Below are 15,082 nucleotides of genomic sequence, written 5' to 3'. Positions count from 1 at the left end.
TTTCACAAGGAAATGGTTAGGAATGTTTCCACTTTTACAATTACTACTTATACTGCTACTACTACTACTCACTACTACAACAACTATAACTACAATTAATACTACTAATAAATACTACAACTAACCACTACTTGTACTTATACTACACCTGATATCTAACTCCTTCAGCCTACATTCAGCTATACAGAAACCATTTAATTATTCAATGATTCAGCTATTTCAGGTCATTGAGGCTATACAGTTTGTTGTTTATACCTTTTTTAAACTTTCTTTGAATATATATATATATATTAAGCTAAATCACAATTTGTCCTACTCTTCCAGTTTAACATTTCACCTTCAAGTTTTCAAAGTCAGTGCAATGCATTTGAGCTTTAACAATTTTGAATAAAATATTTTCACCTTTCTGCATTTTTCCGCTAAATTCAGCAACACTTGGTTTCTGCTGCAAAAAGCAGCTAATAAAAAAAACAGCTTTTTCTGCATTTTCAGCTGAGTTCAGCTTACAGCATTCGCACGCATTTTCCGCAGGAAATGCATTTTCTAGTTGTAATTCACCATTCTAGAACTTTAAATTAACATTTTAGAATTTGAATTCAAAATTCTAGAAATGTAATTTAACATTCTAGAATTTGAATTCAACATTCTAGAACTGTAATTTAACATTCTAGAATTGTGAATGAACATTCTGGAATTTTAATTCAAAATTCTAGAACTGTAATTTTACATTCTAGAATTTTATTTCAACATTCTAGAACTGTAAATGAACAATTTATATAATTTTTATTCCACATTCTAGAACTTATATTAGTATTCTATAATGGTAATCGAACATTCTAGAACTGTAACTTAACATCCTAGAATTGTAATTCAACATTTTAGAACTTTACATTTATTTAGCTAAAATGTGTAATTTTGTAACCTTTCTTGTTTGTTTGTGCTGCACCGCAGCTCAAAAACGATTGAAAAACACTGCCATAGCTGATTAAAACCTTTACTTTCTTAGTCCTCATCAACCTTTCCCAGCTGATAAAATCAAGTTTTCTAAAAGCTCATAAATAAACCTGATTCCTCCCCCTAGAGCCCAGATTGCAACACATCATGTAAATATTTGTTGCATTACATAAAGAGCATGCTTTCCATTCCTGGCATTTGGGAAGACCAGAAAAGACTAACGCCCAATTGTCTCTGCATGACCTAGATTCTCTATAGTGAAATGCTAAGAAGGCAGCGGGTCTATTGATAGAACTGGACTCGCTCAGGAAACTTGTTGAGAGAATGGATCAACTAGATTATATAGACATTTATATTTGCTGGAGCTTTAAATGGGATAACACTGAGGCCCTGCAGTGGGACTGTTGTTTACAATGAGCTGTGTCAATTGAATCTGGTATTGGTCCATTCCTGCAGCAATTTCAGCTATTTTAAAGGAAACCTATCATGCTATATTTAAATGATATATTGTAGGGCCATACCTATATAAGGTATATTTATACGTTTCTGTTTTCAAAATACCAAACAGATCATGCATTTTAGCCATGCCTCATTTCGCTCTATGTGCTGTTTGCTGTCTACGGGTCTGATTTTGCTGACCACGCCCCCCTGCAGGAGAGGGGAGACATGCTCTGATCAGCTGCTGGGCTGTCAGAAGAGGGGGAGAAAAAGAGATCTCCGTGTTTTATTATATAGAGTCGTTATTCATTTGTTTTAAAGCTCAATAAATAACAAAGAAGACCTTTGACCGGCACTTTTCTAATTTTGTCCGGAAGATTTAAACTTTAACGGACATCTTGATCGGCGAAACAAACTGAAACTGAAACTCTGCCGCACGGTCCCCTCGTTCCTTGGAAGAGGCGGAGAGGTGGGTGTTTGTCATCTGCTGGTGGACTAACCGGAGAGAATTACAGTGCTTGCCTCGACGGGGAGGGATTGCATTGCAGCGGGAGCAAACGCTTGCCTCGGGGAGGGAGAAAGAAAGCCACAGCGGAGAATAAACAGAAGGGTAACCATGGTAACCAAGTCTTCTTCGCTGCTTTTGTGGCAGACTACAGCGCCACTTACAGGCCTGGCATATGTACTACAGCGTCTCCAGCGCTTTCGAACGGCAATGGCCGTGGCTGTCTCCTCCTGATTGGTGGAGTTGGCCCAATAGCCGTAGTGCCACCGTCAGGACAGTGTTCAAATCTGGATCAGTTTTTATCAGATCCGTTGCAGCCCCTTTTTTAGAGATTTGGGTATGGAGGAAAATAGAGAGGGTTGTGTTTTCTGACACTTGGTGAGTTCCCTGGAACACCGGGGACACATATTCATGTATAAAAGACGTACAAAAGTGCATTTGCATGATAGGTCCCCTTTAAAGTCAGAGAGGTCCAAATGAACCAATAAATAGTGTGATCAAGCTGCTTCGATCATTATATGAAGTTACTTTGCCCTTTTTTATGTTTAAGGCATCAAGTTCATTCAAGTGGAAATGAAAATCATATCAGAAAACATTCAAGCTATAGAACTAATGTCAATTCAAATGAATAAACAAAGAGTGAAAAACATCCATTCAAATGTAATAAAGCCCAAGCAACTGCATGCTTTGTTTGACTGACCATAAAAAACCCTAAAAAGATATTACATTTATTATCACAAGGAAAGAAGGCAAAGGAAAGCAGCAATTTAAAGGCTTGAATTGAGGAATGATGTTAAAGGTCCCCTATTATACTGTTTTTCATCAATATATTATAGTTCTCAGATATATACAAAACATGTATCTGAAGAGTTTGGCTGAAATACCAAACAGATCATGCATTGTAGCATCCCATAAACCCCTCTGTTTCAGCCCTGTTTCAAAAGTGCTGATTCTCTGTCTGTTACTTTAGATGAAAATAAGGAGCCACTCCCAACGCCCCTCTGAGAGATATTTGGTTACAAATAACACAATGGTGCTCTGGGAGGAGATTCAGGTGATAAGGGGGGGGGGGGGCAATTTTTTTTGGCTTTTTTCCTGAAACTTTCAGAATCTCTTTACACAGAGGGGCACATGTTTATGTATAAAATAAATGAAAAAGTGGATTTTGCCTAATAAGTGACCTTTAAGATCAATGAAACGTTTTCTGTCAAACTTCATATCTACATAATCCTTTTATGAAGCCCAAGAGAGCATTTGTTATCCCCTTAACTTTGGTAAACCTTAGCATCACATCATTTGGAATGACTGGCAGGTTGAGAAACTTTTATTGGGTATGTTTTGATTTCTTCCAGTATGTTTTCTTTTAGTTTGTGAGTCATTCTTGATTTTTTCCTACTGTCTGGCTTCATTTTTTTTCATCAAGTAAAATCACCAACAAAGGTTGAACATCATAACACCAACATATCAAGCCACAGTACTTAAAAGTCAGTCCATATTTTTACTGATTTGATATTAATCACTTAACCTGCAGAACCATGCAGGAATAGTGCATTATCTACTGAGTAGATTATTAGACTGAAGCACATTCCTTTTCATTTTTCAGTCAGTCATCCAGAAGTCAAGGCAGGGTTATTGGATAACAGGTTGCATCTTCTATAACATTGACTTTTCAAAAAAATACACATTGTTTTAAATGTTCTCTAAAATTACTTAAATTACTAATTAAAGTAATTCAAATAAACCCCACCTTTACCAAGTACAACATTGCAATTATGAACACATTAAAGCAATAATTATAATAAAGTAATCTAAAATATATGGTGCGTAAATGGGCCATTCTGCATAACAAGTACTTTTACTTTAGGTTCATAAAGTACACTTTAATATTGTTGTACTTTTACATTTTTTAATGCATGACTTTAACTTGCAACTGAGTTATTTTACACTGTAGTATTGAGTACTTCTTCCACCTCTGCATGTTGGTCAATTTCTTTGTTAAAAAAAAGCTGTTATTAAGAACAACCACCCCAAATGTTCTGGTTTACACACACAGATAAAATAAATGATCGATTGATTTAGTTTATAAAAAATGTAAGGATACTCAGCACTAATTTTAAATGTCTCTAATGTGTGTTGTTTCTTGATAACAAGGGGCTGTACCTCTGCTGCCAGCCGTTCATGTATAAAGCACTGTAAGCAACCGTGACGTCACCAGAAACAGCTAGCTAGCCAGTTGTTTTGGGAGAAGAAGAAAAGTGTAACAAGCGGAAGAAACACCGGATTTGGTGTCGGGTAGTATTCAGTTTATGGTCCTGCGTTAGTTTTTTTTTTAAAGATACATTTTGAACAATGTCCACCCCGGCAAGGAGACGGCTTATGAGGGATTTTAAAAGGTACCGTAACGTTTTGGCAATCATATCTTCTGTTTGTGTGTGTAGCTAGCAGCGTTAGCCGATGAAGCTAGCCTTGTTAGCTTAGCTTTAGCTGCTGGTGCAAAGAAAACACTGTTTATAAATCTTTACAGGGAAATAAACGTGTTATTTATTTGTTTTATCTCTGCAGATAGCATGTGTAGGGTTGACAAAGGAATGCGTGTGTTTTTTCAATTAAACGTGTCGATGGCACGTAGGTTTTATGCAGTGTTTTCTTTCAAAGGAATTAGTCTTTACATGTTTCCCTGCCTTGTTTGTTTGTTAGTGTAGGTGCAACTTTGGTTAGCTTATGTGGCTGGAATATGGCTAACAAGGGATTAAAAAAACCCGTTGTCTTGCCTTAAATAGCCCTACATGTGACATAATTCATCTCTATTACACCGTGCAGTCTGCAGGCTGTGGGTTAAAAATGCTGCTGCTATAAAGGTAGCTAAGTTCAACCACCAAGACAGCATTATTTATGGGTTCAACCCCCCCTGGCAGCAACGTGGCTTACAGGTGTTGTTGGGAGTGTGTGTGGTGTCAGGGGCTGCTCCATGTTAATATTTAGGATGGCTTGATATGTGCCAGCCTTCTCACCTTGGTACATTTAATGTTGGAATATTTATCTCAATATTCCTTTTGTGTGTTTTGTTGAACTGTTGCTGTGAAGAAAGTGTCCTGGGAGAATAACACCTGGCATGAGTCTGCTTGTAATACCTGCCACCCCCAATCTGTTGCCTTGCTCCATATGGCATCCTACAGTACTATGTGTGTGTTTGTGTGTTATTCACACACCTGTCAGTGGAAAAAAGATCTTAAGCTGTTCTACTAAGAACAGCCGTTGAAGCAGGGCGGATAAGGTGTCCCTGTAACTCTACTCTGCTGCGCTGTGCCAGTCCCCAGGTGGTAAACTCTACAGCACAGAGGCAAGGAAAACACAATAGCACATTCCTGCATCCATCAAGGCTGGATGATTGAACTCTGCCTTGTGTGATATTGCCTAACATCCCTTGTTTGATCTGTAAGTCAAAATCTTGGCACAATGTGAAATGGCACTTTGTTGTTTAACAGCTGCTTTAAAAAAAACATACAGTGAAGAATCACTTTAATTTCCTATCCAAATGATTTTTCTCGAAGCACTTGACATTGTGAAACAAACAACAGCCACCTTACACTAACAATACATTGTGCTTCTTACTACTTCTTTTTAATCTTTTAGCGTCCCTGAGTATTTTATTGAAGATTCAGCTTTTGAGCTGCAACAATTGGTCTTCTTATCGATTAGTTCTTTCTCAGAAAAACAGAACTATTAAAAAAATAATTGTTGTTGTATTTTTTTTCATGCTAAGATGATAGAAAATAGCAGTTTCCAGCCCATTTCCTGCTTTTCTCTTGCTGACAAAGTGAGAGATTTAAGGACATCAACTTGGACTATTATAATTGGGTCCAAGTAATTTGTTGATTTAATCTACAGATCTGTACAATTTAGTTTCTGTTTACCATAGATGTGTTCAAAAGTTTCTTAGCGACAAGTCATGTAGCATGAAAAACACATACATCTTGCTATTACTTGCTTACCAATCTATTACTGAACTAATAGATTCATCCTTGTTTTTTTGAAAGTGAGCCATCACACACTGTCCACTGCTTCCCTTAATCTGCTGTCTGGAGACTGCTCAGTAATCCCCTGTTTCCTAAAGGAAGTAACTGTGTTAGTAGTGACTTCTTGTTTAGCATCCCTCCTGCAACAGACAGCTCAGGCAGATTACAGTAAATAAGGTTAATTGCAGTGGGTCTGTCTGCAGCTATGGACATGGACATGGATCTACATCCACACACAAATCAGCCTACCTTGTTTATAGATGTAAGCTCTTATTAAACCAGCTTTTATACAAGGATTATGATTGTAGATCTAAATGTCCTACACTTGGCTTTCCTGCATTGGTGATCTGTAGCAACATATTTAACTCGATAATAAACTCTGAGTGACATCAGACAGAGTAAATTCTAGTCTATTCTGAGCACTAGGGCTCATGTCTACTCTACACACTGCCTTTAGAAGAGATACACCGTTGTTTTACTGCCTTCACTGATCAATAGCTTAACGAACCAGAGAGGCTAATGTCGGAAACTTAAGTTCAGATGTGGACTTGCAACTTCCTTGTGTTTTTTTATTTTGTTGACGTCTTTGTTGCCAGGCAGTTGTTGCCAAGAGGTGTTTGCACCACACAGAGTTCACTTGTCAGTCAAATAGCTTAAGGCTTTTTTCTTTGTGGAGCTGCAGCTAATTGTTTTGTTTTTCTAATCTAATTAATCTTCACTCGGGCCTTAAAATTACAAAATATTTTGTAGCCTCAAGAAAAATACAAATGTCATGTTCCCAGGTTACCACACAATGAACCAAAATAATCCTCAAACCCAATATTAAACTTTTCTATAGCAAGAAAATTATATTTTGATCATCGTTTAAGATAACCATTTCTCTCATGCAAAAATATTAGCACGTTTGAAGTTGTTAGATGTCAGGATTTGCTGCACTTAGTGTTTTGGACTGTTGTTTGAACTAAATAAATAACTTGAAGAGTTTATCTTGGGCTCTTAACAGTTTTCTCTATTTTCTTAATAGACTCAATTATTTATGTATTTATCGAAAAATATAAAATAATATGAATAGTGATAAGCAGATTGCGTATCAATCAACAAACTATTTATTCACCACCTCTCCTTTTTTTAACATTATGTAAGCTTGCATTTCTTTTTTTAAATCTCTGTCCTTGCTCCTGCTTTTATTTATTCCAAACACACGGCGTTGCTGCTGCTGGGAATGTAAAACGCATCAGCTCCTCTGCAGCAGATTGTTTAAACAGACACAGAGCTTTATGAACTGGACTCCACATCAGTCATCAGTGTTTCATTAACATCAGCCTGCGATGGAGGGGAGCAAAACAAACATTAATTGATAGAAAAACATCAGGGTGCCCCTTATTATCTTCCATGGTCTGTTCATTCCACTGTTTGTGCAGAAAGTCTGATCATGACAATGTTACCCAGAGGGCATTTAATGTGGAGGTTACCTCAAAGCTCTCGGGGCTTTTAAGCTGGAGTCATGATACACTAGAGTTGTGCAGCTCTATTTATTGACCTTTCCAAAGCGTTTGACACCGTCGATCATCGCATCTTAAAGCAGAGGCTACTCAGTATTGGCTTATCCAGCCATGCTGTGGGGTGGTTTGTGAACTACCTCTCTGAAAGGTCCCAATGTGTTCACTTTGATGGGCTGTCTTCTGAGTGGTTGAACATTGCTAATGGTGTTCCTCAAGGTTCTGTTTTAGGTCCACTTTTATTCTCCATCTACATCAATAGTTTAGGTTAAAAAGGTGGATGAAGCTACTTTGCATTTTTATGCGGATGACACCGTGATGTACTGTGCAGGTCCCTCCATTAAGGAGGCGGTTGTTAAATTACAGGCTGTTTTTAATATTATTCAGACTCAGCTCTCTGAACTAAAGCTTCTTTTAAATGTTGAGAAAACCAAAGTAATGCTCTTTTCTAAAGCTAAAAAGACTCCAGAGACTGCTTTGGATATTGTGACTATGCAAGGACAAGTACTCGAAGTGGTTAGCTGTTATAAATACCTTGGTATCTGGCTTGATGATTGTCTTACTTTTAAACTTCAGGTCACTAATCTGCTTAAAAAGCTGAGGGTTAGACTAGGTTTCTTTTTCAGAAACAAGTCCTGTTTCTCTTTTGAAGCCAGGAAAAGACTAGTCACTGTGACCTTTTTACCTGTGCTAGACTATGGTGATTTGATCTATATGAATGCACCTGCCCATTGCCTGGAAAGGTTAGATGCCGCCTATCACAGTGCTCTGAGATTTGTTACTAACTGTAAAGTACTTACTCATCACTGTACCCTGTATGCCAAGGCAGGTCTGCCTTCACTTACTGGTCGGAGGCTCAGTCATTGGTACATATTCATATATAAAGCCATGCTGGGTAAACTACCGACTTATATATGCTCTTTGATCTCACAGAGAGTGGCAAGTAGCTATTGCCTGAGATCCCAGGATGTGTTTTTATTACATGTGCCAAGTGCTAGGACTGTTTTAGGTACTAAAGCTTTTATGTGCGCTGCTCCTCTAGCTTGGAACACCATGCAAAAAATATTGAAACTGAGCATTTTGATTCCCTTGCATCGTTTTAAAGCACGGCTGGATGAAATGTTATTGGATACCTGTAAATGTAAATAGGTTGCTAATGTATACCCCTGTAATTATGTTGTGATGTCCTTTTGTTTTCTGTTGTTTTTATGTGTAACTAATGTACCGCAGGTCTCCCTTGAAAAAGAGATCGTTGATCTCAATGGGATTTTTTAACCTGGTTAAATAAAGGCTACAAACAAACAAACAAACACTTTGGTTTCAGATGATATTAACTGACATGTGACGGCAGGATGGGCACAGTGCAGTTGATCCTGGCTGTCTCCAGAGGCCTGTACTACGAATCCAGTTCAACGTAACCTGGATATGTTTGAGTTACCCGGCTTACCTAACCCAAAACAAACACGCTCTCGCTAAGCGGTCCTACGACGCTGGTTATCAACTCGGTAACTCAAGCCAGGGTTTCTCTGTCCGGCTGAGTGCGCGTTCACATGAAAGGGGCGGGGTTAGCAACATTTGACCAATCACAAACATGAGAGAAGCGTACTGACAGCGCAGTGTCATACTTCCTGAATGAAAAGTGAACTATAATATTAGACAAATATGAAGAAGTTAAACTTTAAACATCCATGACTTAAACACTTTATCCAGGATAAAAGCCACATAGCTGCACCTGCAAGGTGAATACAGCTGGTAAAAGAAAAAGTGTTTGAATGCGTACATTAACAGGTTTATGATATCACTGCCCTGTCTAAGACACGAGTGGATCTGACTTTAATTACATTTGACTCGAGTGTTTCGTCAACTTAATGTGTTGCTTAAAATAATACTTCTGCATACAATATGTGACACTGTGAGTGTTGCACGGCCAGATACGGCTCAAGAAGCTGACTCGGATAAGGAAATTTATGATGTGATATGAATGATAATGGGCTTCGTAGTACAGGCCTCTGAACTCCTGTTGATACAGCAGGTCGTGTTTTGACTGAAAATGATTCTGAAGTCAAGGTGTTAATTAAAATCCTCACGCTCTCTCCATCCTAGATTTTCCACCTCCCTCCATTTCCCCCCCTGTCTGTTGTTTTCCCCTCTGTGCTTTAATCCTCTTATTATTCCCTATTTTTCTCACTCTTAAACCTCTGTTTGGCACATTTTATCTCCACATGTGTCTCTCTTTCTTTCTGCCTTTTACTTTTGTCTCTCTCTAATCATGTATCTTTCCCTGTGTCTTTTTCCATCTAACCCAGACTTCAAGAAGATCCTCCCACCGGTGTGAGCGGAGCACCATCAGAGAACAACATCATGCTTTGGAACGCAGTTATTTTTGGGTGAGTCATGCTGTAAATCCTGCTCCGCCCTGCTGTCTTTATTGTGCTGCTGTGATTTTGATGCACAGTCCCCAAACTCAACAGCAAGACACTGCCTTCTCCTGCTGGTACAATACCAATATTTCTGATTACAGCCCTGATTGTAGCGCAGAACAGTCTGGAAACACAGCATGTAGTGACTCAGAGGGAGTTAACAGGTTAACAAAGGGTATGACGAAGTATTCACCTTATAGCAACACTTTGACTCTTTTTCAGATTTGGGATATTTCTGGGGAAATAAAGTACTCAAATTAGATTGGATTTGGATTAATTATACTTTATTGATCCTAAATGTCTTATAAGTAGCAATACAAGATTGTAGAAATACAGTGTTACAAATAAAAGGATCAGGATTAGCATCAAAATGTACTTTCATTACAAGAAGTAAAGTAAGTACTCATTGTGCATTAGGATCCGTTTCAGAATAATGTTTATTATATTATTGGATTATAATTATTCATGTTCATAATTAATACATGAATTAATCACTTTAATTTTGCAGCTGTTAAATGAAGAGCTTATTTTAAATGCTATGTTTACTGCAGGGTAGCTTATTCATTTCACTGAGGGATCAATAAAGTGTTATCTTAACCTATAAAAACACATGAATAATGTTTTGTTTAGTGTGTTTTATTAATCTGAAGCTTCAAAATCATCAAATACATGCAGCAGAGTAGAAGTATTTAGTATATAAAATACTAAAGCAAAGTAAGACTACCTTAGTACAGAACTCAACTAAATATTCATGGTAACTGTCCATCATTGCTCAGTACAGAATTTGATGTGCAATTGAAAGGACTAAAATAAAAAGCAAGAAGGTGAGCACATGAGTCATATGAAACTCAATAAACCTCAAGAGCAGGAGCAAATCACCAAGCAATAACTGAAAGTAATTGAGAACTCGCAAGAGCAGGGGACTTGGATTTGAAAGGTAACTTGCTAATAGTTCCTCACCTGATTCAAAGTCAGCGTTGGGGGCAGCTGTTTTAATTTGCCCCCTTTACACAAGCCGTGTGAAAGTGAGGAGCTGAGTAAATAAAGGCTCTGGTGTCAGTGCAGAACAAATCCTTGAAGGATCCTACAGGCCTTATTGGAAGCATTGGAGATATTTTTAACTTTGCAATAATTGAATTTCTCTCTGTTTGGCTTCTGCAGGCCTGTGGGGACACCGTTTGAAGACGGTAAGTTCTCCATTTTGTTTCATTTTGGTCCATTTAGTGCAGGCTCTCATTTATCAGAAGCTCTGGATTTGATTTAACTTCCTCCTGCACTGGTATTATTGTGGAGGTGCATTCCTCAATCCATCTATTACAGCCTTTCTGCCAGTGTGTTGTTAAAGTGATGGTGAGTTACGCTGGGATATATTCCAAGAGCAATCGATCACAAAATGGCACTCTCAAAAACATCAGCACACCTCTAGATATTTTCAAAAGAAGTTCTTCAAAGGTTAAATAACAACCTTGGGGACATCCAAGGTAGTTATTAATGAAATAATCTGAAAGGGGTTTTAATTAAAGGCTTACTACAAGTTTGATAACACCATCAAATTAAAGCTACAGTTCTACTCTTTGACCTCATAATCTTTGAGTTAAAACGTGTCTCACAGCCTAAAAAACATCCAAGACAATATTTCCAAAATGTTTACACTTTCTTTACAGATTTCAAACACTATTGAAATAAGTCAAGACAGATTTCCTTATATTTACAATTATTAAACCTGACCTGTAAATGATGTTTTTATTTGTGTATAAATAGCTGTACCAGTTACATTGTTCAGTTGGTAAAGAACTTGCAGCTCTGCTATGTAAAACACAACACACACACTAATGATAAATGCGCATATACACACGCTTTTCCCCTCATACACACACTTTTCAGCCTGTAATTATGACTTAGGTCAGGCAAGAGAAGTGCTGACTCGTGCTTTATTGTTTCCTCCTGTGAGACTTCTCGCTCCTTTATTCCCCCTTTAACCTGCAGAGTCGACATCTCTGCCTCGGTGAGGGATTAGCTTCTCTTTGTAGTCGAGCCAGCTTTATTTTTAGTAACGTCATTTTGTTTATCTCTCCTTCTTTGACCACCTCGATCTGTATTCTCCTCAAAAAGCTACCAACAGACTCTCGCTCACACTGTTCTTGCTGTGTCTCTCACCATCCTCCTCCCCCCTCATCTCTCCCCCTCTGTCTCTCTGCAGGAACGTTTAAGCTGCTGATAGAGTTTTCAGAGGAGTACCCAAACAAGCCTCCCACAGTCCGGTTTGTCTCCAGAATGTTTCACCCTAATGGTAAGAGGTCACACACGCACAAACACACACTCTCTCTCACACACACACACACACACTCACACACACACTCTTTAACCATGGATTTGTAAATGGAAATACAGGCCATTGTTGTTAATACATTTTCCTTAACGTCAAACTTATTTGTTAGTGTTTTATTTGCCTTTTTGTTGCAGTTTTACCTGCTTAGTTTCTTGTGGTTTTACCTGTGTTATCTGTAAAGCATTTTGGATATAAAATAAACTGTATAAAAACATTTTCCCTGCCTTTTCTTGCCTATGAAATATTATTTTTAAATGTCCACAGTTTGTGCTCCCATTATCTCAAAGCTCAAGTTCCTCCTCACTGAAGCGGTTTCCTGCCATTCATCTCCTTCCCCCGTCCATTATTGAAATCCCTTTTAGTACGTTTAGTCAGTGAGGCTGACGGTAAACTCCAGTTTAAGTAGATATATTTATGCATGTTTGACAAATATTCACTTACAAGGAGTGTGCCTTGGTGTTTGATGCATACAATAGGCAATACACATATTAAGAGGATATACTATTATAGGCAAAGTACAGCACAAAACAAACTCAGCAAAAGTGTAAAGAGACCTTTCTTGGTGACATAATAACTGCTGTAGTGATGTGGATCTGTGTTTTCTCTCGTTTCCCAGTTTATGCAGATGGCAGTATATGTTTAGACATCCTTCAGAACCGCTGGAGCCCCACATACGATGTGTCGTCCATACTCACCTCCATCCAGGTTGGTTCTTTGGCTGCCAGTTTTTGTCTTTGCACTGAAATTGCTTCAGTACGCCATCTATGAATGCATTGGTATACGACATATTGTCTTAAAGTTACTTTTAAAAATAGACGTTATCAGATTACTGTTACATTTCCAAAAACATTGTGGATTACTAGCAGTATTACAATGTTAGTAAAAAACTAAAAAGAGGTTATTCTGTTTCATCAGATTTATTTCTGCTTATTTAAACTGTAGGATGTGCTCATGTGTTTCATTGTTGGTGTATAGGCTACTGCCTGAATATGCTTAATGAAAGGCAGGTTTTGCTATAAATAAACTTATTCTGATCCTAAATATCTTGGTTTCTTCTTTTCTAAGGTCAGATTGCTCTGTTGTCTTGCATAATACACGTTAAGTAGAAAACATCCTATTGATATATCTTCTCTTTTATATATTAGCATGGCATTATATATTGATCAGGTTACATTACTTTATATTTTGATACTCTGATTAGGTTACTGATTACATTATTTGCAGGTAACTAGTCATTTTAATGGAATACATTTTTTAAGAAACCCTCCCAACCCTGCAAAGGCTATGCGGGTATTTCCCTAACGTTCACTCTCTTTCTGCAGTCGTTGCTGGACGAGCCAAACCCCAACAGCCCGGCCAACAGTCAGGCCGCACAGCTCTATCAGGAAAACAAGAGGGAGTACGAGAAGAGGGTGACGGCCATCGTGGAGCAGAGCTGGGTGGACGTCTGAGCTGCTCCCTCCCCCCCACTACCATCTCTTCATCACCTCCTTCATTTTTACTTCATCAAGAGAAAACCGCAACTATATCAGAAGAACTCAAGTGCCACCCTTAAATAAATAATAGTAAAACAACATCCAGAGAACAACCAAACCAGAATGGACATAAACCTGCTTGCCAATACATTTTAGGAAAAACAAGGGCGGGGAAATCAATCTTACTTTTTTTTTATTGCATGATGTGAATTAAGTTATTGCTAACAGAATTTGTAATATATCTTTGTTTGGTTGGATTGATGCTGTTAGTGTTTGAGTTTTACAGATTGTTTTCCCCCTTATTTTTTATTTCCCTTTTTAGTGATGTCTGCTGGTGTGCACACAATTTGGCTTTTTGGGAAGGGCAGGTTGATGAACAAATCTGCATAATTTGGAAGAATAACAACCCCACAAACGGCCTTCCGAGTGGGTATCATTGTTATTCTCTAAGTCAGCCTCAGTTGCCGCTTTAAAGAGATCTATCTGCAGCATATATCTGTTATTTTAAGAGACACCAAAGGTCTGGGCTCTCAGACGTCACAGGCTGCAGCAGCACCAACTCTCCCTGGCACCGATGAATCATCACTCCCTGGATAGCTGAGCTTTTATTCCAATCATTTCTGCTCTGGGGTAGAAGAGTGTTGGAGAAAGTTCATATTAACACAGTTGAACTAGGACTGTGGAGAACTGAGTCAGTTTAAAGGAAATAATGGATTTGTTGTAATCAACATTGAATTTTCTACATGTCAGTCTTCCCACAAGTGTCTTTCATTGTGAAATGTTATCAAAGTATGTAGGGCATAGGGGCCTTTGAGCTCAAAGGTGCTTGTACCTAAGGATTGACTTGAATGGTGGTGCTTCATCATTTTTATTATGGTGCATTCAGGCCTAATGGGGCTTGAGTGACATTAGTAGCAAGCTGTGATTACAGGAGTAGAATCAGCATGAAGTTGGTAAAAGGAATATCATTTATCTCTACAATATCTGTTTTACTGTGCTCATCTGCCGAAATGTCTTTTAAATGCTTTGTTGCCTGCGAAGTGTCAGTCATCCTTTTCTCAAATGACACAGCTGACAAATTAACAAGTGAGCTAGATCAAAAAAGACACTTGCACACGTTTAACAGTGTGACATCAACTGTTCCCCCCAAAGGCTCATTGTTTTCATGCCGGCATGTGTCTTTTATTTGTATGCGATACCCAATAAAAACGCAGCTTGAGTATAAAGTCATGACTTAACCAGCTAAAACACCCACAGAAGACAGCTATCATAAACCAGTTTCTCTTTTGACAGTATAAAGTCATATTGTGGCTAGAAAAAGTATTTCGCTTAAAATGAGAAGGGATATGTTATAAAGATTTTGTGAATTAATCAAATGTATACTTATAACAATATGCTGTATAAACATAAAACACATTTTTCAGAGTTTGAGACAGGTTTTGGATT

At 38.1% G+C, this 15,082-nt stretch overlaps 1 protein-coding gene across 1 annotated transcript; it reads left to right on the top strand.

The window, feature by feature from the left end:
- The first annotated feature begins 4,125 nt into the window (after positions 1 to 4,125).
- On the top strand, positions 4,126 to 15,067 carry ube2b (ubiquitin-conjugating enzyme E2B (RAD6 homolog)). Its single transcript, XM_034140148.1, has 6 exons — positions 4,126 to 4,290; positions 9,719 to 9,799; positions 10,994 to 11,019; positions 12,033 to 12,122; positions 12,778 to 12,866; positions 13,484 to 15,067. The coding sequence occupies exons 1-6, from the start codon at positions 4,247 to 4,249 to the stop codon at positions 13,610 to 13,612; spliced, it is 459 nt and encodes a 152-aa protein (XP_033996039.1). The 5' UTR covers positions 4,126 to 4,246; the 3' UTR covers positions 13,613 to 15,067.
- Positions 15,068 to 15,082: the final 15 nt, after the last annotated feature.

The sequence above is a fragment of the Trematomus bernacchii genome, unplaced genomic scaffold (genome assembly GCF_902827165.1).
Source record: "Trematomus bernacchii unplaced genomic scaffold, fTreBer1.1, whole genome shotgun sequence".
NCBI classification, from domain to species: Eukaryota; Metazoa; Chordata; class Actinopteri; order Perciformes; family Nototheniidae; genus Trematomus; species Trematomus bernacchii.
Note: the sequence above shows the minus strand (reverse complement) of the source record. Positions and strands in the feature narration are given on the sequence as shown.

Coding starts and splice junctions, on each gene's coding strand:
- ube2b (XM_034140148.1), top strand. CDS start 4,247: ATGTCCACCCCGGCAAGGAGACGGCTTATGAGGGATTTTAAAAG. Junction 9,800..10,993: donor TGGAACGCAGTTATTTTTGG/GTGAGTCATGCT, acceptor TGGCTTCTGCAG/GCCTGTGGGGACACCGTTTG. Junction 12,867..13,483: donor CCATACTCACCTCCATCCAG/GTTGGTTCTTTG, acceptor CTCTTTCTGCAG/TCGTTGCTGGACGAGCCAAA.